At 40.5% G+C, this 27,709-nt stretch overlaps 1 protein-coding gene across 1 annotated transcript in view; it reads left to right on the top strand.

Moving 5' to 3' along the window:
• Dnah11 (dynein axonemal heavy chain 11) overlaps nt 1-27,709 on the top strand; it is a 278,195-nt gene that overhangs the window by 183,581 nt on the left and 66,905 nt on the right. Inside the window, 7 exon segments of the mRNA XM_069996108.1 lie at nt 8,496-8,729; nt 13,188-13,334; nt 18,727-18,840; nt 21,107-21,250; nt 21,908-22,090; nt 23,824-23,925; nt 26,289-26,423. Of these exon segments, the coding sequence (XP_069852209.1) occupies nt 8,496-8,729; nt 13,188-13,334; nt 18,727-18,840; nt 21,107-21,250; nt 21,908-22,090; nt 23,824-23,925; nt 26,289-26,423 (1,059 nt within the window).

Raw genomic sequence — 27,709 nt, 5'->3', positions numbered from 1 at the left:
TGCTGGATGATACTTTCCAAAATACACATCCTTATTAAGATGATAAAATCACTTGGTGTTCCCATTGTGTGGAATACAATAGTTGACCTCCTTCTGGCACATGAAGCAGGTTTTGCTCATACTGAACATGCGCAGCACAGTCACTTCCTATAAATCTATATGTCCACAGATGAAAACGCAAACAGAAATGCCATATTTGATTTCTAATGAAGCAAGGTGAGTAATTGTGGTTTTCTTAGTACACTGTTGACAGGAGAGTCAGCACCATCAGTTTGATACCCATAGTGATGTGTTCTTGTTGACTTTGTGGGTTTTGTTGTGTCGGTTGTGTTATTTGTTTTGGTGTGTGTAACCCAGGGCCTCATACATGCTAGCCAGTGCTGGACCACCAGCTCCACCCTAGCCACATTTTCTGATTTATGCATCATGAATTATATTTGTCAGTTCTACTTCTTCCTGTTATATTTTTTAATGGTTGTATAAAACAAGATACGTCCATCATCCAATTGGAGCAGAAAGGAATATACTGCAAATAGGAAGCTATCCATTACATTTTTTCAGATGTGAAGGTTCCTTTTGGCCAGGGTTTTTCTGGTCAAAGAGTTGAGAGCAGTAGTGATAGTAAACACTTGCCAGAGATCACTAAGGGATAAAGTGGCAGATACCTAGAATAAGTCCAACATTGCTGAGAGAGACTCCTAGAGCTGAAGAGAGAATCAGGATGAATAAGGAGTGACATGGGTGACTACGTGCCAGTTTATCCCTTTACCCAGAAGCCAAAGCTGCTACATCTTGTTGAATTGATATCTTTAGATGTCCTCAAGGCTAAAAGTCCAGGTTCATTTACATACTTAATTTGTATGCAGATAGGTTTGTTGGTTGCCTCATTTTTCCTTTGCCTCTACTAAACAAAAAAGCTACATAAGTAAGCATGCAGACATACTTCAATCTATAAATTTTTGTGGAAGGAATCCCTCTTCTGCAATCTGTCCCCAAATGTCTGTATCTCTGTAAGCCTTGGGTTGCCAGAAAGAAGTGTCTAGCAGCATCCACCATGGAAGATACAAAGTAGAGATATACCATATACAGTGGTGGTAGGTGCTTTGTGGCCTTTTTTCTCCTGAGAAGGAGGACACTTAAAACAGTGCCACAAATAAATGGGAGACAAAACATCTCTTCTAAACTCATACACACACACACACACACACACATAAACATATATATGTTACTAGCTACTCAGGAGGCTGAGAAGTGAAGGGACTTCAATTACAAGCTGGCCTAGGAGGACAAATCTAGGAGACTCTCATCTCCAATAAATCACCAAAAAGCTGAAAGTAGAGCTGTGGCTCAAGTGATACAGCACCAGCCTTAAACAAAATAGCCAAGAGAGAGCATGATTACCTGAGTTCAAGCCCCAGTCTGAGAACACACACACACACAACAAGGACAACAACATTAAACAGGACAATTGGCCATTAAACTTGAGCACATATTTCTAGAGCAATTTCTGGGTCCATTACATTCCCACGATGCTGTCAGCATGATTATCTTCAAATAGTTATGAGAAGAGCTCATAATTCTGCTTCATCGGGGGATCAGTGTAGATCAGCACTTAGCTGTTTATCCAGTTCATTTGATCATCCAGGAAAAAAAAAAAAGAGGAAGTAAAATGGATCTATGCACTCAGTTTCTGCAAATTTTCCTCTCAGTTTGTAGGAAGTCAGGGCTGGTGCTTTTGCTTCAGCTTGAATCTGGCACAGAAATGTGTGAGTTCCTTGTCTCTGGGCTCTGCTGGCTTCCTTCTGGAGCTGAGGGAGGAGGGGCCTTGCAGAATCCAACAGGGAGAAGCAACTCAGATCTGCCAGTGACCATCGACATCTGCTGGCCAATGTAGGATCTGCATGACTGAAGTCCAGCCGGCCCCAGGCAGGCTCAGGGCAATCTGTGAAGATGGTATCAGAACGCCTCCTATAGGCTATATCAGATGCCAGGAAGGGGTTTGAAAGGCCTGTACTCTTTCTAGGAAGGCTGCATTATGCCTCGAAACAAATTAACCAGATGATTTCATTTCAGTGCAAAGTGCTTATTTAACTTTCTTACCTTCCTAATTTGTTGCTCTGGTCCTGTAATTATAATTCAGAGTGCACAGTGCAGTGTATCTGTGTTTTTATTTTTAAAAAACACAATCTCTGGAGAGGTCAAAAAGCGTTTCCATCTTTGTTGAATGAGTGCTAATTTGATCACTTTCTTAATTTTAATTTCTATTATTAAGACAGAGTTATCAGCATAATTTAGGCATTTCTTAATTATTGACCACACTAGATGAGTATAAGGTGACCTCACCCTCCTTTGGGCCACAAAGAAAGGATTCATTAGTGGCAAGTGCGCTTGTGTATGTTGACATATAATTTTCCATCAGTGTGCATACAGTCCCCCTCCTCCCTCCCCCCTCCCCCGTGTGTGGGCTGACGGCAACTAAACATTCCTGCTATTTTTGTTACCTGATACTCAACTAAATGACAGCTGACACCCCCCCCCCAAAAAAAAAGAGACCAAAATACTTGTACACTTAGGTGTGACTGGGTATTTATATTGAAAGAGAGTCATCAGGACTGCTGCTCACAGGAGTTTTAGAAATGGAGATGGGAAGAGGGTGGGGTGAGGGAGGAGAAAGGGAGGGGCCTTTGCAGCCCTCTGCATATTGCTAGGGATGGAGCTGTGGATGCTGATGGAAGATCTAATTAGTGTGTGGCTACCCATTAGGAACATGCAAGGAAAAAAAATAAAAACCCAAGTCGAGCATTGAGCTCACATCTGTAATCCTAGGTATTCAGGAGTCTGAGATTTAAAGATCATAGTTCAAAGCCAACCCAGGCAGAAACGTCCAGCAGACTCCTGTCTCCAATCACCAAAGTGGAAGCGTGGCTCAAGTGGTAGGGCCTCTGACATTATTCTCCTTTCAGTGTAACCACATACCCAGTATGAGCTGAAATTTGAAAGAAAAGACTTCACCTCCTCCATCTAGAACTTGTAGGGGGGTATCCCAGGCATGGTGGACTTTGCTATCATTTTCCAAAACCAATCACAAGAAATGTCCACCCAAAGAGGCAAGTTATTTTATTGCTGTAGTTTATGATTTATTTGCTCCAGTGGTCTGTAGATCCTTTTTGAAGAGTGTGCCCAACTGGAAGGAGGATTAACATTTTGTCAATGATAGCTGTTTTATATTAGTAGTATTTTTTGCACAGTTCTTTGAAAGAAATATAAATTAGGATGATAGAAATTTAAAAGAGAGAGAACCTTGTGATTTAGAAATTGTTTGAGAAAAAATATTTTCTTTCTAAGGCATAGCCAAGACATTCTGAAATATCAAGACTAAAGTAAGGCAATCCAATTTATCTTAGATCTGCCTAAATCTCATCCAGGCTTACATGCCTCTTCCAATGGGTGAAGAGAGTTCAAAAGAAGCTGTAAACAACCTTTGGTATTGCCAAGCCCTTTCTCCTTAAAGTGTGGGTGCACAAATAATCTGCCCATCATCCGTGTCTTACTCTTGGCTTGTTAATCAAATTTAGGTAGAGCTGCTAGAAGAATGCTGATTTCCAGGGTTTCTGCAACTCCATAAACTCTAGGGATCATCTGTGTAAAGCAGGTTCATTGGCTGCCCAGGAAGCTGGATACACTATTAAGACAGGCATTGAACTAACTGATATGACACCATCACTACTCTAAAGTTTGTAGTTCTGTGGAACTTCTAGAATGCTGGCTTCATCAGAAGCAGCAATTCTACAACACACACACCCCTCCCCAAATAGGGTCAGTCCTCAATTGTTTCTTCAACGCTGTATGTGAGAATCATGGAGCTACCTCTCCCATAACTAGAAACCCATCCAGACCCTGCTCAAGACTGGCCTGGGCAAAAAAGTAAACAAAACTCTCATTTCAACCAATAAAGTTAGGCATGATGGTACACTTCTATCATTTCAAGTATATGCCAGGTATAAGAAAGACTGTAGTCCAGACCCACTTGAACAAAAACATAAGTTCCTATTGGAAAAGTAACTCAAGGCTACAGGGCTAGGGCTCAAGGGGTAGAGACCCTACCTAGCAGGTGTGACTTTTAAAAAGCCTCAGTATTGGGATTTTTTGTGGGGGTGGGGGGGTTGGGTCATAGGGCTTGAACTCTGGGCCTGGGTACTGTCCCTCAGCTCTTCAGCTCAAGGCTAGCACTCTACCACTTGAGTTGTTTATTGGAGATAAGAGTCTCATGGAATTTCCTTCCCAGGCTGGCTTTGAACCACAATCCTCAAATCTCAGCCTCCTGAGTAGCTAGGATTAGAGGCGTGAGCCACCAGTGCCTGGCTAAGGGAAAAAAAAAAAAAATAATAGAAATTGAAGGCAAAACACTTAGGGATTAGCACCAAATCAAACATCTTGTTACTATAGATTTTTTTTTGTTACTTTAGATTTTAAACCATCCAAAAGCCAGTGAAAGACACTATACAGGTCTGCAAAATTAAATTTAGACTTGCAGGAAAGTAAAAAGTAGGCTGCTTAATGTGGATTCTTTATCTTGCTCTTGCTCTTCTCTCCCCCTCCCTCCCTCTCTCTCTCTCCCTCTCCCTCCTTCCCTCCCCTCCCCCTCCCCCTCCTTTCCCTCTCTCCCTCTTCTTCCCTCCCTCCCTTCCTTCTTCCCTCCCTTGCTTCCTTCCTTCCCTCCTGCCTCCCCTCCTTCCTCCCCTCCCCATCCTCCTTTTCTCCTCCCCCTTCCTCCTCCTCCCCCTTCCTCCTCCTCCCCCTCCTCCCTCCTCCCTCCTCCTACCCTCCCTCCCTCATCGTCCTCCTCCTCCCCCTCTTCCTCCTCTTCCTCTTCCAAATGGGGCTTGAACTCAGGGCCTTGACACACCTGATAGGCAGGTACTCCACTGCTTGAGCAACTTCTGCCCGTGCTTTAATTTCCAGGCAGAATCTTATTTTATGCTTGGGCTTGCCAGTGCTTGCCTTTTGTTGTTGGGATGCCATGTGCACCACTGCAGCCAACCATTGTGTTTGTCCAGCAGCTTGGAATGACAAGCATCTGCCACTGCTTGGCCAATATGAACCCAAGTCTAGTGAACTTTATTGAAGGCCCAGGTTGGCCTCCAGCTGCAGTCCCCCATCCCTGCCTCCTGACACTAGGATTCCAGGCTTCCACCACTGGGCGCAGCAAACAGGAGAATTTTGTCATTTAAAATGTCATACATTTACAGTGGGTCTTGAAAGTTTTTCTCAGGAATTATTTGTCTTAATTTCTTTTAAAAATTCCAAGCTGCTGAGCTATAAAAGCTATTATAATTTTTCTCCTTTGGGGACCAGTAAAAGAGAATATGTTAATTAGACCCTGGCAGTAGTGAGATGGTTTATTAAATAAGGACAACTGGATAAGACATAAATTTGATCACTTCTGCATTTTAGCACTTGCCTAAGCTCCTCTGAGAAAAAAGCCTTTGGGGCATATTTGAAACATTAAGTAAATTAGCATGTTTCTAATGCCACAAAATGACTTAAAGAAATGTTTTGGTGGCACTGGGATTTTTGTTTTTTTTTTTTTTAATTTAGAGCCTTGCATTTTCTAGGTAGGCATTCTACCACTTGAGCCATGTGTACAGACTTTCTAGATTTATTTTTTGGGTAGGGTCTCAAGGTTTTGGACCTACAGGTCCGCATGTGAATGGATTAATAGATGTGCAGTACCATACCTAGCTTATCTCTTGAAGGCGATAGCCTTCAATATCAGTCCTCCCTATGTTTGCCTCCCAAATAGCCACCTCACACAATTTGTCCTGACAGTGGGCATGTGGTTGAAAAGCAGGCTGCCTGAGTATTTGGTACAGTAGTAGCAGCAAGAGCTACTGCTGGAGAACACAGCAGAACGATTATGTTTTTATGTTTACAACTAAAAGAATGGAAGTCAAATATTTGCTACTTGTATGGAGAGAAAGTAGTCTTAGCTTCCCATTTGATTATGCAATGGAGTCAGCATTGTTTTTCCAAAGCATCTTTGTAGGAAAATGGTGGCTTGATAAACCATTTCATTTCATATTAGCCCACTTGCTTTTTTTATTATTATTATTTCCTTCACCACATTTGGCCATAGACATGACTAGCAAATGGTACCAACTGGTTTTCATTGAAGGGGTAAAACTTGTGGGACCAATTCACTGCCCTCCAGACTCTCACAGCAAAAAATAAAAAAAAAAAAAATACAGCATTGGGGCTGCCATTGCCCCCTCTCTCTGTTCTACCCCACCCTCCAAAGAAAACTGGAGATAAATGAATGGCAGAATAAATAATTTATGCTAATGAAATTACTGCAATTAGTAGTTCTACAATGACCCTTTTAAAAGCCACAGCTGTTAATGTCAGGAAGTGCTGTCACTACTGACCTTATCATAAGAGAAAGTGACAAATTGAGAACGCAGGGAAGACCAGTCATCAAAGAGGTCTGTTCTGGACCGATTAGAGTTTGCTGAAAAACAGTGTGAATTACAACCAGCTGCTCCCTGGCTCTGTGAGTGGCCCATGCTGGGCCATTTTGTTAAGCCCCATAACAATAGTTATTTTGCCCCATTGAGACAAGTTGTCTCCAGCTCCACCGGAAACTACTTTTTCTATTTCAGATTCTCAAATGCAACTCTTGTTAACTGGAGCTTTCAGGGTTGCCTGGCACCCCTCTTCATAGGATCATAGTTGGGCAGGGGCCAGGATATTTTTTTCCTCTGTAAGGAGGTTACATTTGGCCGAGAGAATATTTATCTGTATTATGGAAAACTGTACACACACTTTCAGTTCAATAAAAGAAAGACAGGACAGACAGGAGCAAATTTTTACAAGTTTACACTACAGTCAGAATCCTTTAACAGTAAAAGTTGCCAAGAGAATATGATTGATATGAAATTGATAGAAACTTGCTTGTAAATTTGATTTTTTTTTTCTTGGATCCACTATTTGGAGAAATGTATGTATCTTGGATCTCTCCTCAATAGAACAAAATCTAGCTGGGTGCCTGAAGGCTCAAACCTGTAAATCCTAGCTCCTCAGGAGGTTGAAATCTGAGGTTCAAAGGCAGACCAGGCAGGAAAGTCTGTGAGACTCTAAATTCCCATTAACCAGCAAAAAGCCAGAAGTTGTTCTATGGCTGAAGCAGTAGAGTACCGGCCTTGAATGAAAAAGCTAAGGGACAGCCCTGAGTTTAACCCTAGTACTAGCACAGAGAGAAGAATATTTAGTTTATACGCATAAGTTGATATATTGAATTGAAACACCCCTCCCTTTTTTATTATCTTCTACTTGAGGATCATAAAATTTGTATCTATAACTTTCATCTGTCTTTTGCTTTAAAAGCACATTAGTTCAAACAAATCAATTTACTTAAGTCGCTGATGAGAAAAGAGATTTCATATCTGAAACAATGCAAGACATGCCAATTTTATGCTTGCTCAAGGACTCACGGTAAGGTTGGAGAGCGAGCTGGATGTTTGAGTGTCACTCCCAGCCGTTGGCATTTTCAGCAGCAGGAACTGGCCTGTCTGCTGCACCTCGCTACAGCTTTGATGGTGCAGGCTGGAATCACTTAACTGTATCACAAGGCACTTGTGAGCAATTTTCCCCAAGATGCCTGAGCATTATTGACAACACTTTGGTAAATTATGTGTGACTTTCCAAAGAGTTGGTGTAGCTCATTTAATTCATATTAATTGATTTTTAGGCTTCCCTTGATTAATTGAACCCGGTTCATCTTGTACAGAATGCAATAAATAATCATTAAAATGAGGGAGATGTGACTCCACAGATTAAAAAGTTAACTACTTCAGAAGTCACTGAGGACGCTGAGGAAAGCATGGAGGAGACACCAGAATGCCTACAGAGTTTCTGTTTTTGTTTTCCTCCAAATGAGAAAAGAAATGGTGTTGATATTTTTTTCTCCCAGAGGCAGTGATTTGACATACCCACCCAGACTGTTTAATGTGGCTTCTCATTAAACTCTGTTTCTTCATTTTAGCTTTTCTGTTTCTGTTTCCCTGTTTGCAAGGTTATTGATTCTCTTTGTTTAAATTTGACTTTGAAAAACTACAGCAGAACTATGTATTCCTCAGAATATCATGTCTCTATCTCTCCATTTCTCTTTCACATAGTAGATAGATAAAAAAAATCAAGTGGTAAAGAACTGTGTTGGTGTTGTAAGTTGGCTTTTGGTGTTGGTACATAGAACACATAACAATCCTTTGTCTTACTTGGCAAGGAGACTGGCAGGAAAGCTGAATGTTTTATTGTCATTCTCTGATCTTCCTGCATATCTCTTAAGGATGAAGTAAGTTTTCCTGGCTTCTATAATTTCTTCTGACTTTTAGGCAACAAATACTGCATAATTTGGTTGGTGGTTTGTTTTTTTTTTAAGTCTGTGTCTTCTATATTGCATTTTTAATTTGAGAGGCTTTCAATGACTTACATTTCAGCCCCAGCACAAGGATTCCATTAGTGAATTCATGGCACACGTTCATACCAGCGTAAACGAAATGAGTGCCAGATATTACCAGAATGAGAGAAGACATAATTACACCACCCCAAAGAGTTTCCTGGAGCAAATATCACTGTTTAAGCACCTGTTAAAGAAGAAACAACAAGAAGTAGCCCAGAAGAGAGAGCACCTGGTCAATGGCATCCAGAAACTAAAGACCACTGCCTCGCAGGTAAGACCAGAGAAATCACAGTTCTTCCATAGAAAAATGTGTTTCCTTTTGAAACAGTGCTGATCCTGTTTTGATAAGATGTATACTACTAAAATTTGCAGGTTGTGGGCACAAGAAACACCTAATTACTGCTCCCTAATCTAGGGAAAGGCCATTTACTCTTTCCTACCTGAGGAAAGGCCGTCTCTTGGTCTCATCACCCCTTCCTGTCTCTGTCTCCTCTTCTATCTCCTCCTCTTCCTCCTCTTCTTCCTCCTCTTCCTGGTCTTCCTGCTCCTCCTCCTCTTCTTCTGACTTCTATAGGGCTTTGAGCTTACAATCAGGAATCTCATTAGCCGAAAATGGTACTAGAATCTCTTGTCTCTGACACTGAATCCCCAGTGAGGGCATCATACCTGGCTCATGGCATGGTGAGGTCCCCAAATACAGTGGTTCTTCTCTTTGATCTTGATGTCTGCTCTGCTCCTTGGAGCCACTGGCTTTCTTAAATGTCATTTCCTCAGACATCAGGCCCTACTACCTCTTTTTTTGTTGTGGTTGTGGGGCTTAAACTCAGGGCCTGGGCACTGTCCCTGAGCTTTTTCTCTCAAAGCTAGCACTTTGAGCCACAGCATCACTTCTCTTTTTTCTGGTGGTTAATTGGAGATGAGAGTCTCACACACTTTTCTGCCAAGGCTGGCTTCAAACTGTGTCCTAGATCTCATAGGTATCCCTATTGTACTTATACCACAAGACTATGTCTTAGGTAGGAAACGGATTTATACAGAGCAGGAGATTGTGATTGGAAGCAGAGCTATAGAGAGAGAGTTTTCAGGGCAGTTATGATGAAATGATTTAAGAAGTTGCCTGAGCAGAATACTGGTGGCTCATATCTGTAATCCTAGCTACTTAGCAGGCTGAGATCTGAGGACTGTGGTTCAAAGCCAGCCTGGGTAGGAAAATCTATGAGTCTCTAACCAGCCAGCAAAAAGCCAGGAGTAGAGCTGCTGTTTATGTGGTAGAGTGCCAGTCCTGAGCAAAAAAAAAAAAAAGCTAAGGATAGTAGCTAGTCCTTTCTATACACATCTGATCTTGCTCTTCTTAGTCCTATTCCCTTCTTTTCTGTTCCCCCTTCCTATCTCTGTTTGCTCTCATTTAAAGTAAAAAACCTCTTTCCATAGCAGTGAGTATAGTAGTCCTGCTGAGCTCCTAGCTACAGCATTAAGAGGATGACAAAGGAGCTCAGTATCCATCACACGTGGCTGCAGTTTGTATCCCTTTGAATGGTGTCTCAAGTTGAACCTGTTCACTCTGTTGTCACCTAAGCTGAGCTCTCTATACTGAAGGGTATGGCGGCCCTTGGCAAGGAAGGAAAGACCAGAGCCATCCTTCCACAATTGTCTTTCCCAAATGACGGATTGAAAGGCAAGTGGTGTGACATCAGTCATTCCAAGAGGTGGCAGCATGCCATTGTTGGTGGTATGCTTCCTTCCTTCCTTCTTCCTTTCTTCCTTCTCTTCCCTTTTCTACTCCTGCTCCATCCTCTCCCTTTTTTTGTTCCCCCTCCCTCTGTATTCCCTCTTTCTCTTCCCCCCTCTTTCCCTTCCCTCCTGTTTGCCTTCCCTCCTCTTTCTCTTCCCTTCCTCTCTCCCTCCTTTCCTTCTTCTCTCCCTCCTTCCCTTTCTTCTTTCCTCCTCTCCATCTCTAATCTCTCCCTTTCTCCTCTCCCCCTCTACCTCCATACCCTTTCCCTTCCTCCCCCTCCCTTTCTTCACCCCTCCCTTCCTTCCCTCCTTGTTCCTTTCCCTCTCCTCCTGTTCTTCCCCCTTTTTTTTTTGTTGGTCGTGGGGCTTGAACTCTGGGCCTGGGCGCTGTCCCTCAGCTCTTCAGCTCAAAGCGAGCGCTCTACCACTGGAGCTATTGCACCACTTCCGGTTTTCTGGTGGTTTATTGGAGATCGGAGTCTCACGGTCTCTCCTGCCCGGGCTGGCTTTGAACCGCGATCCTCAGATCTCAGCCTCCTGAGTAGCTAGGATTACAGGCGTGAGCCACCAGCGCCCGGCTGTTCTTCCCCTTCTTTTCTTCTCCTTTTCCTTCTTCCTTCCTTCTCCTTCTTTTCCTTCTTCCTTTTCTTCTCCTTCTTTAACTTCTCCTTCTCCTCCTCCTCCTCCTCCTCCTCCTCCTCCTCCTCTTCTTCCTCCTTCTCCTTCCCTTTCCCTCCCTCCCTGTTTCTCCCCACCTCTTTTTTCTTTTGTGCTGTACCGAGGCTTGAACTTAGGGTGTAAAGGCTAACATTTACCTTTTTGTTCAAAGCTAGCCCTCTACCACTTGAGCCACAGCTCCAGTTCCAGCCTCTTGGTGGTTAATTGGAGATAGGAGTCTGAAAGAGTCCTGCTTGGACTGGCTTCAAATCATGATCTTCATTTCTCATTATCCTGAGTAGCTAGCTAGGATGAACTCAGGGTAACCTGAGTATTGGTCATCACAGATGGCAGTAGTGACATTTCTCCCTAGATGCAGCTTTTCTTCCAGAGCTTCAGTTCCTGGATATTTTAGAGCTAACTGCTGCCTTAGAAACTGGAATTAGGGATGAATGTCATAGTTCTCCCTAGTCTCGTGGATGATTCTTTTGACTATGGCCTTATATAAAACTAGTTTTAATGACTAAAGAGAACAGGGAAGCGAATGGCACTCTGAAAGGTTACCCTGAGTTCATAAAGAGACGAAACAGTCAGGCTTATGTGAAAATATAACACAGAAGCGGCGACACAGCAGCTGTGGTAATCTGTCTATGAACAGCCAGCCGTGTCTGTGGGACTTCTAGGCTCACTTAAATAGAGTACTGGGATGCAGCTTTATAAGAGGAAAATCCTGCCTTGTCTTTATTAAATGAGTCAAAATAAATGGCTAAGACTGTTTGTTGAATCTATGAATATATGATTTTTAGAGATTTTTTTTCTGTGAAAAGTAGAAGAAAGAGCTAATTGTCACAATCTTATATATTTGGGGAGACTGACTTACAGTTTTTCTCTAGTATTTTACTTCTCTTTGGTTTACACGATCTTCAGACTTTGGAATTCAGTGTTATCTAAGGAAATTAAAACTGAAAAATGGGTGGAATTATTTATTTTAAGTTTTTAGTTTTGCTAGTACTAGGACTTGAACTCAGGACCTGGGCACTCGGCCTTTAGCTTTCTCACTCAAGGCTGTTGCTTAGTTGCTTACCACTTGAGCCACATCTCCACTTCCAGCTGTGTGTGTGTGTGTGTGTGTGTCCACTTCCAGCTGTGTGTGTGTGTGTGTGTGTGTGTGTGTGTGTGTGTGTGTGTTAATTGGAGATAAGAATCTCATGGATTTTCCTTCCCCATTTGTCTTCAAACAGCAATCCTCAGTTCTTAGCCTCCTGAATAGCTAGGATTATAGGCATTAGCCACCAAGGCCTGCCTCAGAATAGATTTTTTTTTTAAACCTAAGGCATGTTGTTGCCTCCAGTGTTCTACAGAAGCAGAGTAAGGTTGCTCAGTGGTAGCCAAAAGGAGGAACAGTACATCTGTGTGTGCATGCTGAGCTTCTGGCCACACTTCACTAATACCCACAGAGAGCATTTAGTTTGTCTTGGTAGGTGTTAAGCTCCATATTGGATTGTCTGCATGGGCCTAAACTAAATGCCAGAGAAGGTGAGAAAAATCAAGAGGGCCATTTTGTGCTAGGTAAGAAGACATAGGATCTGGTGGTGGCTGCTTCAATATACTACCACTTTTTCTGCAGATAGGTAAAGAGAGCACTTGTCTTCAGTTTATCTGAAGCTCCTAGCAATTTTCCATTAGAGAATACCAACCATGGCTCTTCCAGCTCACCAGGCAGCATGCTGTCTTGAGCCTGTGGGGGATAGATGGGGTGATCTAACTTCTGTTGGTTTTTCAAGTCCAAAGCTTAAATGACAAAAATGTACACTTCTACTTAGAACTGACACAAATACAAAATGTTTCCTACAAAACCATCGGATAACATTGATTATTTCCTCTTATGTGGGGAGAAATAGGGCTACAGTTTTGCAAATGAGATGGCAATAAAATCAGAGTAGAAGCTAGGTACAATAGTTCCCACCTGTAATCCTAGCTGCTTAGCAGGCTGAGATCTAAGAATCATAGTTCAAAACCAGCCCAGGCAGACAAACCCTAGAGACTCATATCTCCATTTAACACCACCACCATCAGGAAAAAAAAAAAAAAAAAGATGGAAGTGGAGGTGTGACTCAAATGGTATAGTGCTATCCTGGAGTAAAAAAAGCTAAGGGCAGCTCCTAAGCCATGAGTTCGAGTTCCAGTACACACACATGCACATGTACATGCACACGCACACCAGGGTAGAAACAGTTTAACCATTAGGGATCCCAGAATCCACACGAAAGTAATAAGCTGCATGTGTTATTTGTTGTTATCAGTGCAAGTTATTCAAGAGTACTGACTTTTTCTGCAGGTGGCAGATCTGAAAGCCAGACTTGCTTCTCAAGAAGCCGAGTTGCAGCTGAGAAATCATGATGCCGAGGCTCTGATCGCCAAGATCGGGCTTCAGACAGAGAAAGTGAGCCGGGAAAAGGCCATTGCCGATGCCGAGGAGCGAAAGGTCAGGCTAATTCCACCATTTAGAGTGCTGAGCTATATTTAGCACAAAATAAACCTTTGTAGGTGAACAATTTTGAACAACTTCCTCTCCAGGGAGCATCAAGTCTAAAGAATGATTATAGTTACACATGTAACAGCATTTCACACCATGAGTACCACTTGACCTTTCTTTACATTATGCATTTTCCCAACCTTTTAGCTCTTTAATGCTATGAAAGAACAATAAATACTGAGCTCATTCAAGCATATAATGGATGTGGATCTTGAACATCAGGCCTATTTGTAATACAGTAAAGGTCAGGAAGTCGCCTCTGAGGTTTCTAAAGGTTTCTAGTTTTTAGGCAAATTGAACAACTCCATTGTTAACAAAGCCCATTCTGACACTTTGTGAGATGGTTTTCAAATTTTGCATTTTAATAACATAACTGGAGTTTATTATTAAATCCTAAGCTAAATTTGTTCTTTTTGACTTGATTGAGGCCCTAAGCATTCTGTATTGTGTTTTATTGTTGGAAACAATTACCTTTAAGATTTATATAGCTTTTGCTTTCTTCAGGCTCAGGTTTCCAGTAAGTCTGAAATAAATGCAACTTTTGACATCTTCTTTTACCAAAAACTTCAAGGGCATATGAAGATATATTTTGTGTATTGTATTTCTCCAAAGGAATAGCATAGGAAACAGAGATAACTAATAAATAAAAATTTTAAATGATTTATATATATATGTAAGGTAATTTTTTGAATTTTATAGAAAAAGATAATCAGAGTCTAAGTCATTAAAATATAAATTACTGACACTCAGAATCAGTAACCATTATGCCATGATCCTTGCATTTTAAGAAACTAGAAAAATGTGAGTTTCTCCTGTAGTGTTGTCAGCCACTTATGTATACTCAGGTTGTTTTCCTTCTCTTTTTTAATGTGCCTTCAGCATATTTTATTTTGCATTACTAATGCCTTGAACACTATGCTAAACATCAAAACTTTAAATAATAAAAAGGTCCATTTTATTTGAAGCCAAAGACAAAGTAATGGCCAGCAAACGTAGAATTGCTGATTTTAGTAATGAGTGTTACCATTGAGTTTCTGACAAGTGCAGAAAGTATATTATCATATTGAGTAGCTATGTGTCTCACGTGGTGTCATTTTCCTAAGCTGATTTCACCCAGAGGATGCATTGAGGTATCACACCAATGTGTGGTGTTCTCATAATTATTGTATCATGACCAATCTCCACCCCTAGGGAGATCTTGAAATTGAATAAGTACTCTAGAGATACTTTCACATTTTTTTTTGTAGGTGGATTCCTAAGATACAATTACCTTAGAGAGGACGAAAAAGGTTTTGGCAAATTAGAACTCATTTCCTGGTTGTTTCTAGAGCTGCTTCAAACATACAAGGCACACACTATTTTTCATAATTATGTACCAAGAAGTAAAAATAACACTTATCACTTGGTTTATGCAGCTTATCTAATCAGAAATGTTGAGTGCATGCACATATATTTTAAATTGTGTTTTGATTTATTTTGGGGGGGGAGGGGGTGTTAGGTACTGTACCAGGCTCTTAAGAATAGTTACCAAACAATGTGTATTTAGGTAGTTTATATTACAATGGAAAATCCTGACAGGACAGAAGTAACACATTAAGACATAAGATAAGTTTGATTTAGTGATCAATATTCTGGTAAAACCAAATAGTTTGAATAGAAGGAGCAATTTTAAGTTGGTGATGGGCAAAGATGCTCTCTTTGAAATCAAGCCATGTGAAACTGAGAACTTAGCACCAGATTACATGTTGTGACTCACATGTGTCACACATTTAGCAGTGTACTAGATGCAATACTATTACTAATGGGAGGAAATAATAAACTCTTTCTGAGCCTGTAAAATTAAGCTCCCCAGGCTTAGGAGGTAAGCAGTAATAAAAACTAATGCTGCATGGCTCACCAAGAACATTGCCACATTTAATGTGACTACACAAATGTTGGGCTTAGAGACTGTCTTGTAATGTGTCTTGACAGCCTAAGTGGAGAAGTAGGTTGAAATAGTTGCGTCCGATTTATAAAATAATCTAGGGCCAAGTACACCACTCTTGTTGGCCATGACTTCAAGTCATGCAAGCACCACAAAACCTGTGAAAACTAGTTCCATCTTTAAATTTGTCAGTTCAAGTTCCAAAGATTCTGAGAATCCTGTGGTCATTTTCCCAGTGCTCTCTCTCCCCCTTGGTGGGGTGAGTAGTAGCACCTCATCACCTGAAGTGCTGATGCAATCTCTTCACAAGTTAGACCACCTTGCTTTTGAACCGATGTCCACTGTTGGCTTTTGAGTCTGTTTTCTAACTATGAGTGGGCCTGGAAATTTTATAAATCCGGAGAAAAGAGAAGAGTACCAACAGTACATGTTTTTCGGGGGGGGGGGGTACAATAATGATATGTAGTAGATTGGGAGGCATTAAACAGATTGATTTTCACTCATGCCAACCACTCACACTTCTAATCCTAGCTACCCAGGGATCTGAGGAGTAACTAGATCTACTGAGATCTGAGGATAGTAGTTTGAAGGCAGCACTGATAGAGGAATCCATGGGATTTTTATCTCCAACTAATCAGCAACAGACTAGAGCGGGAGGTGTAGTTCTAGTGGTAGAGCACCAGCCACGAAAGAGCCAAGTAAAAATGTAAAGCTTGAGTTCAAGCCCCAATACCAGCATATATTCCCTCCCCACCTCCAGACTGATTTTTCTCCCAGTTCTGGGGGCTGAGGTCAAGGTCACGATGTTAGAGGTTGGTTCTCCTGCGGCCCTTCTTGGCTTGCAGATGGCTGCCTTCTTGCTGTGAATTCCCCTGACCCTTCCTCTGTGAGTACTCATCTGTATTGTCTCTTGTGTTTCCAAACCACTACTACTACCTCAAAGGATACTGGGCAGATGAGATGAGGACCTACCCGCATGGCTTCTTTTTACTTTCATTGTCCCTATTCAGGCCCTACCTCCAAAGAAAACTACATTCTGAGATACTGGGAATTAAGGATTCCACAGATGAGTTGTGAATAGACACAACAAGCGCTTTTGAGGAGTTTATTCCCTGTGATAATCACAAAATGTTAGGACTGTTAAGTAATGTTAATTAATAGATGGCAGATGATTTCTGGTGTGCCCAAGAAGTGGCAGTGTCTCCAGCGCTTCAACCCTCCATTGTAGAAGAAAGCTCAGAAATCTGTGAAGCTCTTCCCCTTCTGCAGGCTGAGCCTTGCTCACTGCTCTCTTTGAATTAGCTCTTTGAAGAAATTGCATTCTTACCACATCATTGAGATGCACAGCATTTTTACTACTCCAATTTCGTTGTACCTTATGGGAAAGGTATTGGGAATAAAATAAGCTGGCCAACCTAGAATGTTTTCTTATTTATATTTGTGGGGTTTTATTTAATTTTTATAATTAGTTTATAAAAATTATCTAAGTGGGTGTTATTCTTTAAGTAGTGAAAGAGTCCAAAGAAAAAGAGTTGAGGAAGAATGACTATCCCAGTTATAGAATATGAAAGCAAAACAGCTGCCTACACATCTGCAAATTCTAGCTATCTCAGTGGCTGAGATATAAAGGATCATGGTTGGAGACCAAGTAGGGCAAACAAATTTCAAGACTCTTATCTCAACCAATAGATAAACATGGTGATACAGACCTATCACCCCAGCTACATAGTAGGCTGAGACAAAAAGTTTTGAGACCTTATCTTAGGTGGCATGCACCTGTCATTCTAGCTATCATGGGACATAGGAGGATCAGGGTTCATGTTAGCCTAGGGGAAAAAAATGAGACCTTATCTCAAAACAGCAAAAAGGGCTGGAGGCATGATGCAGGTAGTAGAGCACCTACCTATCAAGTTCAAGGCCCTGAGTTGAATCCCCAGGGCCATCCCTACCAACAACAAACCTACCAACAACAAAAACTGCTGAAGGTTTCTCCCAATGCTGAAAACCTTTGATCCTAAGTATGAAATAAAACGATTTTTTTAAGTGGAGCCATTCAAAAAAGCTGTATCCTCATGGAAAATAGATAAGCACCGGGCAGTAACTCACTCGCTGTCACACACTTCCTTTCATCTCAAGCACACTGAAAACGTGTTCTCAGAGTCTGCATGGTTCACTCCTGGCATCGCTTAAGGGTTGTGGTTTTGGAGTGTTTTTGGTAAGCTTGCAGGGTTTTCTTATGTACATTAACAGTAGCTATGCCTATGTTAGCAGGAGATCCTGTATCTACCCTGAACCAATTATGTTCATAAAAGGGGCAGTATACAGCAAAATAATGGTTAATCAGGAAAAGGGCAATTACTGCTAATAAAGCTGTACTAGACAACATAATTTGTTGTGAACGGTGTTTAATTTTATGGTATGGTTAAACCTGTTCATTCCAAATCTAGCTGAAGAAATGCACTTTTGTTCACACTTTACATTCCACAATTACCATCACCTCAGGAACCAACTCCCAGTGGGACTGAATCCTGGTGCCCAGTGCCACAATGTGAAAATTCTGCTGAGGACTGGAAATCCATTCTCATGTGCCATTCAAATGTTATAGGTATCCTAAGAGGAGAAGAGTAAAATTCTCCTATTGGTTCCATTTAAATTTGAATGTCCTGCATTCAAATCATAAGGCTTTGGGTCAGGAGGCTCAGTGGTTGTCATACTTCCATAAGCCACAGACAGATCTGGGGTCATGCACCAATGGCTTCTTAGCAGGTCCTTGGAGAAGCCCATAATTGGTCTTCATAAAAATTGTGTCTTCCTTATATATAATCCATGACCACAGTTGAGCAAAAGAGCTTCACATCTGTTTTTGTTGTTGCTGATTTTGTCTATTATTATTGCTTCGCTTTCCTAGATATTTGCTAGTTGTTTTTGTTGTTGGTGGTGGTTTGGTTTGGTTTCACATTTGTTCTTAAGGTCCAGCCCACAGCACTTCTAAGCAAATGTTAGCAAAAGCTAGATAGTTGTAGCAAGAATATCTTCTGGTCAAGGTTACTGATCCAGCCTAGATTTCCTCTGGTGGGGGAACTCTGGTGGGCCACTCTGAAGAAAACTGAAAAGCAAGACTGACTGACTGCTAATTCTTACATTGCCATTAGTGGAACTTCAAAGTTAATTGAGTCAAAGTCATACTAGGAATGTTTTGAGATTTGAATCTGTTTGATTTGTCAATGTATTTTGTATGTGTTTACAAAGCTTTATACATACTATACCTGAAAGAAAATTAGTCTTGACAATACTTCTTCAGTGCTTCAAAGTACAGGCTAATGAATGATTTCAGTGTGTCCAACCAAGGTCAATCTACACTTTGTAGAAGAGATCCCTGATGTAATTTCTGTTTGTGTGTTTTTCCTCTCTCCTTAGGTGACTGCCATTCAAATTGAAGTATCCCAGAAACAGAGAGAATGTGAGGCTGACTTGCTCAAAGCAGAGCCTGCGCTGGTGGCTGCCAAAGATGCGCTTAATACACTTAACCGGGTAAAGACCATTTCTCCACTTGTGTGTTTCCTCAAAATAATAGTCAAAGGTTATTAGAGTTTCAGTTACTTAGTAGATAGTAGAACCCATGAACCCCAAAAGTTTTTTTTCCTTAAGCAAAGAAAAACCCATAGATTATCGAAGTTTAAACCAAACCTTTGAGGCCCTCATCATAGTTCAGCTTTCCGTTCTGGAATATTCTGATGTACCCAATAAGCAGTACCATAGATTGTTGAAAGAAGTGACATTGATCAAAACACATTGTATTTGTAAACTGCTTTTTGAATGGTAATTCCTCTGTACCACTATTTAAAGGTAATAAAAATATTTTTTAAAAAGAAAAAAAAGCAATACCATGGGATGAATTCAATTGTTAGTTTCTGGATTTGACCCCCAAACCAGTTTTCCATAAAACATAACATCACAAGTTAATGTAATGTTCTTATAAGGCTTTTGCTTTACAGCAAAACAATAATCATACCAATAACTACAAAACCAAAACCAAAGAACAGAAGAAACAACAATCTCTACCATTTGTCCTAGCATTGTACTAGTAGTACGAGATCTCACTGGGCACTCAGATTCTCAGGAAAGACATAATCTGTGGTTTTCAAGAGGGTACCAAAAGGGAAAATGAAATGGTGGGTAGTTATCTTAATAGCCTGCAGCCAATTTCATCTTTGGTTCTTCCAGACGAAGATTCAACTCTAGAGAGCAAAGGAACTAGATTTTTTACTTCTCTTCTGAGAAATATTCAGTTCCTTTTCTGAGTATATTTTTTAGAAGACAATTTTGACCAAAAGAAGAGTCTTATAAGAAGATTTTTAAAGTATCATCATAAAACTTAAAACATTTTAAATAATATAAATGCATCATGATAGATCATTGCACATTTCAATATTCTATGGCTATAACATGGTATTTTTAAATGCTAGCTAGCAACATGAAAAATCTTCATAATAAGTGAGAACAAAATGATTGTATAATGGGATTTATCATATGACTAATTTTTAGGGTAAGAACATTTATATAAGTAGAAGAAATTAGAAAATAATAGAGGAGTAATTTGTAATCTCTGATTTATGGAATGTTTTTCTTCATCTTTATCTAAATTTGTAAATTTTCTCTGAATAGATTGCTCTTTTGTCAGATAAAATAAATTGATGTCACTGAAAATACAAAATTGAGTGTATTTATAAGTGATTAAAGAACCTTGTTCAGCCTCTTTTCAGCATTAGCATGTCTGAGGAATTTGCTTTTGTTCTTTCATGCTCCTTCCATATTTTTTAATCATTTATGAAGTAGTTCCAGTAATGGAACAATTAGATTTGGCATTTGATAAAATTTTGTGAGAAAGAGTAGATTATGTGACACATATAATACCATATGAAATAGTTGGTTATTTGTTTTTGGTTTTAAAATCATATATCATGAACCTTTATGTACGTTTTACAGTTACTAACTTCTGCCCGAAAGTATTTGCCTTGGTTCTTACAATTTAGCTCTTAATTCCATTATTGGATAAATCAGTGTATGCACTGATGTGTTAAATGTAGTAAATAAGTTTGGTCTACATGGACCCTTCCCAGTTGATAGTCCTTTCTGTATAAAGGAAGAAGATACTTCTTGTAAAGAAAGAAAGCAAAACTAGGACACATAGAGCTAAGGAATTATATTTATGGGAGGGCCTGCTTCAAATGCAAGTAGATTACATCACACTCGCATATGTGACAACCTGTATATTGACACAATTTCCTGGCCTTGGTATACAGGGCTTATCAAATGGATAATTTGTGTGTGTGTGCATGCATGTGCATGCCAGTCCTGGGACTTAAGCTCAGGGCCTAGGCACCATCCCTGAGTTTTTTTGCTCAAAGCTAGTGCTCTACACTTGAGCCACAGCTCCACATGCAGCTTTTTTGGTAGTGAATTAGAAATAAGAGTCTCATGAGCTTTCCTGCTTGAGCTGACTTCAGACTATGATCCTCAGATCTCAGCCTCCTGAGTAGCTAGGATTACCAGTTTGGAGAAAAAAAAAAGGCAAAAAAGGGTAATGATGTTTCCAAAATACCAGAGAAGTATCCTGCAACAACTGAACCCCCTGAGGTCCCAGGGTAAAGTCCCCAAGTGTCAAGGAATTGTCACAGTGAGACTGGTGTGTTGTTGAGAGGTGGGAGAACTCTAGAGACAGGCCAGGCAATTTAGCACTTTGCTGGAGCCCTTCTGACTGACTGTTGTATATACGTACATGTATACTCTTCCTCAGGTGAACCTCTCTGAGTTGAAAGCCTTCCCCAACCCCCCAAATGCAGTCACCAACGTCACTGCAGCCGTGATGGTCCTTCTGGCTCCCCGAGGCCGAGTGCCCAAAGACCGAAGTTGGAAAGCAGCTAAAATCTTCATGGGAAAGGTATCAGATGTACTGTGTGTCCTGACACCTTCTGTGGTTATGCTTCATAGCAAAAGAGGTTTATGTGTAAAGAAACCATTTCTGTAGCTGCTGACTGAAATCTACCATTGTGTTTTAGGTTTACAAGGTTTGCTAGCAAAATTGGAAGTGAGCTCAGGGTTAAGGCCTTCCTAAGTCGTGGCCAGCAGGTAGAAGATTGCTAATTCTTTCCAAAATTATGAAAGCATTTAAGTGTAGGAGGGAGAAAATTACATAGATTTCTTAGGTTAGAAAAAAATGTTTCTAATGTACATGGTGAAGCAAAGGGGCCTTTTTGGGTATATATTTGCTATTTTTTTCTTTTCTGCTTTTCTTTTCTTCAAAATGTGAATCCCTCCTGTGCCAGGACTGAATATTTTACCCTGGGATAGGAGAGGTTTTAAAAGTGTCCATTGCTAATTCTAACTTCATGCTTTAAAGACTGGAAAAGTCAAACAGTAGGATAAGTGCAGCTTGCCAATTTTGCCTTTGTCCTGTGAGCCCTGAAAGCTAGTTTTCACTTTTGATCTTGGAATTTTCTCTGCAGCCCAAATGGGTTCATGGCAATAAGTCTCTCTCTCTCTCTCTCTCTCTCTCTCTCTCTCTCTCTCTCTCTCTCTCTTTCTATTTGCTGTACAGGTCGACGATTTTTTGCAAGCTTTAATTCACTATGACAAAGAGCACATCCCAGAGAACTGTCTAAAAGTGGTGAATGAACAGTATTTGAAAGACCCGGAGTTCAACCCAAACCTGATTCGCAGCAAATCTTTCGCAGCAGCTGGCCTCTGTGCTTGGATCCTCAACACTGTTAAATTCTATGAGGTATCATCAGTCCTTAACCAATGCTTTGTATCTTCTACCTGCACAGGGCCATGAAACACCAATTTCTAGGGCCACAAAAATTATAATGAGACTTTTTTTTACCTGAAAAAGGGGTAGATCTAGGAATAAGACATGAGTATGTCAGAGTTAACAATTCTAAACAAAATGAGTATTTGAAATATTAACAACAGAATTCTACAAAATGAGTATTTGAAATATTAACATTTTTAGGGTAAGGTGATTAGCTACTGTAGATCAAAGAACATTAATTAGTTTGATTTGGTTACATATGAAAACTTATTTACCTATATAAAATACATCTATTTACATGAAGCCATCTAATTTATGTTGATCTGAAAAAAAATCTTCAAAGCTGAATTAATATTGAATTGATTCCCTGCTCACCAAGCAAAAAAATTTATATGGTCTTTATTATAGGTATAGAAGATGAATAAATGAGCATTTATTTGTGCTGCAGATGTTTGCTGAGCCAAATTTTACACTTCCAGTGATTTAGATAGATCATCTGCTGGGAGCCAAGGATTCACGCCTGTAATAATAGCTACTCAGGAGGCTGAGATCTGAGGATCGCGGTTCAAAGCCAGTTGGGGCAGAAAAGTCTGAGACTCATCTCCAGTAAGCTACTCAGAAAAAGCTCAGGGACAGTGCCCAAGCCCTGAGTTCAAGCCCCAGGACTGGCTCAAAAAAAAGAAAAGAAAAGAAAAAGGAATAAAAAAGATAGATCATCATTTCACATAGGCATTTAGGTCTGAAAAGTTCATTACTGGCCAATTGTGTCCCAAAGTCTTTTGCAGAATACTGGATATGAAGGGGAGCTGGGTATGAGCAATGACTGAAGGAATGTCCCATCATTTTGGAGAGTTGAATGTCCTATTCAAATACAGACATATCCAGAAAAAGCCAGTTATATAGTCAGAGTCATTCCCTAAATGATTTCAGGTTTTATCCTAGAACCATAGGAGCAGGGCTCTTTGATCTTTCTTTCTGATAGTACTTAGAGCTTCAGAGAATAGATGTGTGGGAATATAGCAGTAGATGTCTATCCTCTTGTATCCTAAATGCCTGAGCAGTTCCATGTGTTCATTGGCACTGTTTCATGTGTTCATTGGGTGGAAAGGAGCATAGAGCTAGGCTGGAGTGGTGGTAGTAATGTGTTATTTTGCTGTCAGATAGGAAATGAAATTTAATTTCCTGTCTCTGTCTCTCCCAGGAGGAAAACTAGTCCACCCAGGTTCTCAAACCATCCATCTGAATAACACAGGCATAAGGTAGCCAGGAACTGAGAGAAGGAAGTAAATGTGGATGCTATTATGGGATGTCTCCTGAGTAGATTCCTCCAAGTTTCCTTTCTGAGCTCACAGAATGTCTCCACACTTTCTTCCTCTAAGACTAGACCTCATCTCACCTTTAGTTATATAGTTCCTGAACACTGCAATTTCTAGTGATAAGGATTATTGCTACATTTCGTGACAAACTGATCTTAGTATCTGAGTGGTATTTGACTGTATGACATTTTATGCAATTACCTGTAATGCTTATTTCCAGAATAAGTAACTAGGAGAGTAGCAGAGAGGATGTAGAAGGCTATGTCTGCTCTATTCCACAGAAACAAACAGCAAACTGATTCATGGATTAGAGATTTTACAGATGTTGAGTAAGGTTCCCTCTGCATCTGCTTTGCATTCTGAATTAATACCCATGTGGATTTTCAGGTCTACTGTGACGTGGAGCCCAAACGCCAGGCATTAGCACAAACAAACCTAGAACTGGCTGCAGCAACAGAAAAACTAGAGGCTATTAGGAGGAAGCTTGTGGTAAGTGCAAACTGTAATGCTTAAGAGGCTCCCAAAAGTGTGGTCCACACTTGCACCTTATGGTCCTTCCCACCTTCAGACTGGGCCCATCAGAGTCCTACCAAACAGAAGGAAACCTCCTCTGTCATGACTGTATCTACCTATGTACTAATTGTGCCAGTATTTCTTAGCTGTTGCACACATGATTGGAGGCAATCATGGCTTCTGTACATTAGACATTGTCACAGTCTGGTACTAGAAGGAAGAAGGTAGCTCACCATGGTGGAAATTGAGGCACCTGCAGCCAGACTTAACTGCTCTGCATCCTGACTCTCCTGTTAATGTTTTACCCCATGCAAACAAGTTAACCGCTCAGAGCCTCTGTTTACTCACCTGTGAAATAGGTACAGGTTGAACACCTCTAATTCTAATACCCAGAATCCAAAGTACAAATACAAAATCCAACATTTTGGATTTCAGCATTTTAGGAATGCTGCACCAGTAAAGTCTATACAAATATCCCAAAATCTGAAAAACTCCAAAATCTGAAGCACCAACCATTTTAGGTAAAGGGCCCTCAGTCTGGGTCATAATAGCATTCCCTGCTTAGATAGGATTAAATGAGCATTTTGTATTAGTTTTATATATATATATATATATACACACACACACACACACACATAAAGTATATAAAAGAATTTACTGGGGCTGGAAAGGTGGCTCAGTGGTAGAGCACTTGCCTTGCATGCATGAGGCCCTGGGTTCAATTCCTCAGCTCCACATAAGCAAAAAGAAAAAAAGCCAGAAGTGGCGCTGTGGCTCAAGTGGTAGAGCGCTAGCCATGAGCTGAAGAGCTGAGGGACAGCGCCCAGGCCCAGAGTTCAGGCTCCACAGCTGGACTCAAAAATAAATAAATGAAAGAATGAATGAATGAATTTATCATAGTGCCAGTCATATGTCGATTTACATTTATACAAACTTGTCATTCTGATCCAGTGTTCTAAGAACAAACTTGACTATATATACTATATACTTCCCTTCAGCTTAAAATAGCTAGAGGAGTTTCTGTTGTCCCCACTGTTAATCCTAATGGACTGAAGTCTTCAGTCCATCCCTCAATGCAGCCTACAGGTGGTACTTCCTAAATCCTATTTCCATGGTGTTCCAGCAGGCAGAACAGAAGTTTGAGAAACAAACATGGCTCAGGAGCAGAGGTTGGGAATGGCTGATATGTAGATGATGTAGGTAGAGAGATTACCCAATGGATGTGTGAAAAGCAGTGGGGACTGGGGTACATCTCAGGCATTGCAGTTGCCTACACTCTAGCACTCAGAGGGGCCATGCAACTATACAAGGTTTCCTATGGAATAAGGCCTGCTTATATCTGAGATGACTGCTTGCCAATTTGGCAAAAAGGAAGGAGGCCTCTTCTAATAGAGAGTCTCTTTAAGCATTGATACAGTGGAGTGGCATCAATGTTCCAGAGCAGAGCCCAAGGTCCTGATTCCTTGAATATTACCAAAAAGGGATTAATTTGTTGAGGTAAAATGGTCAATACTCTACAGATTTCTCCTTATGGCATGAATAATTTGAACATCTCTCATAGTAATTCATCCTTATCTTTTAGGCTACTTGTGCCATTAGTCCTTCCTGATCATCACTCCTCACCCAGGTGACATGACCACAATCATACTCCTCTAATACCACATTTGTGGTTCAATAAAACCCAGGAACTGGTAGGAAAAGTTTAGAGTAAACATAAGTAACTATCAAAATGATATCCAATCAATGGTTAAAACTCTTACTGTCAATTTGACTAAAACCTTTGGGGGAAATATTTTTGTCTATTAATGGCTTCATGTAAATACTAGAATATGTATATGTTCAAAGGGAAAGTAATGAGGATGTTACAGAAGTGAAGACATTTTGGGCTATAAGTAATGCAAGGCCTTTCCACATACCTAAAGCCAAAGAAAGGTGACTTGATGATGGATGGCACTGTGACCACATGTCTGGAGAGAGAAGAGTTTCTCATAGAGATTTCATAGCAGGATTGCCTATGTCCCAACCTGCTTCTTTGTATGAGCCTTTCCTCTGCCTTTGGTAGAACGTGATCTCCCTCTAAATGGAACCTCCGTCCTTCCCAGATGTGTGAATCTTCCCACATCCTCATCCTCTCAGTATGACCCAGCCATGGTGGCCCCAGTGGATTCATCCCCATTGTCTTCTCCTCCTCCTTCCTTATCATATACACAGTCCAAAGGCAAAGGAGAAAAAGGAGGTTTGCTCCATTTTCCTTAAGGTAACAGATGTTTTACAATGGCTGTAGTGTTTCAACTTTCACTGGAAATGACTCTAAAGGATTCATTTCAACTCTTATTCAGGATCTGGATCAAAACCTGAGCAGACTCACAGCTTCATTTGAAAAAGCAACAGCTGAGAAAGTCCGGTGCCAAGAGGAGGTGAACCAGACCAATAAAACCATTGAACTAGCCAACAGACTTGTCAAGGAACTAGAGGTAAGCAGACCTTTTCCTCTGGAACTCTCACTGACATATACAAGCTTGTTCAGGCTTTATTATCATTTATTCTGAAGAGTGACTAAATAAAAAATGCAATTAACCACGTAAGGCCAGGTGCCAGGGAGTCAGGTCTGTAATCCTAGCTTTCTCAGGTGGCTGAGATCTAAAGATCACAATTTGAAACAAGTCCCTGCAGAAAAGACCTGGAGATGCCATAACCAAAATGATTGGTAAAAAGCTAGGCTAGAGGCATGATTCAAGTGGTAGAACACCAGCAAAGAGCCAAGTATGGGGCTCTGACAACGAACCATACTGCATGTAGTAGGTTATCTATTTTTCTCCTCCTTCCTTTGCTCTGCCTAAATAAAATTCCCATTACCACAAAGCATTCTCTTGGCTCCACAGGTGAGTGACTTAACTTGTCCTTTTGCACACAGGTATACACACACATGTGTAGCAAGCACACACCTAAGAGCTTCTCAAGAACAGGAACTTCATCTGCTTTGTGCATCTTGGTTTTAGTAGATATTGGATGGATGGATGGACACACAGACAGATGAATGGATAGATGGATGGACGGATGGATGGATGAGGTTTTGGAGCCTCCTAGATTTAAAAATAATTCAGAAGCCTTTGAAAGCCCACTTTATTAGTTGAGCTAAGAAATTTTGCCACTTCTATTTACAACCATCCCCACTTAGCACAGTGAGATATAAGTAGTTTTTACTATTTACTATTTGTGAGGTTCCTGAGAAAAGGTCATATAACTAGACTATTTCAGAAATAAAATGTCGATTAGAATGTTATAGAATGTTACAGAACTCTAAAGTTTTATTGAGACAGAAGCAGGCTTTACCAGTTCCTCTAATCTATCCCATGATTCCCAAGGGCTTCACTTAACTCCTGCAGATTTGCACAATGAAATGGGGGGAGGGAATCCCTGTATGTTGTTAACTAGGAAAAAATATATATATTTGAAGGATTAATTGAAGGTGTCATATCTTTTCCTTCAAGGATAAATTCTTTCTGACTAGAACAGGAGACAGTTAACTTCTGAAAAGCATCAAGACTGATGATTTTGTCTATATAGCATTGACCTGGAAGCTGAGCCATTCAGACTAATAAATCAGGCAATTTATATTTAATCATTAACTAACTCCTGAGCTGAACAGCTGTTCAAAATTAGAAATGGGTCACCCCAGCCAGGATGACATTACAGGCAATCTATAATGCATTAGAATAAAATTATAGTGATTTTTAACTGTCTAGAAATTTATTACAGG

The sequence above is a fragment of the Dipodomys merriami genome, unplaced genomic scaffold (assembly GCF_024711535.1).
Source record: "Dipodomys merriami isolate MVZ:Mamm:240054 unplaced genomic scaffold, mDipMer1.0.p SCAF_5, whole genome shotgun sequence".
Classification (NCBI taxonomy): Eukaryota; Metazoa; Chordata; class Mammalia; order Rodentia; family Heteromyidae; genus Dipodomys; species Dipodomys merriami.
The sequence above is the reverse complement of the archived record's forward strand: the minus strand, read 5'-3'. Positions and strand labels throughout refer to the sequence as shown.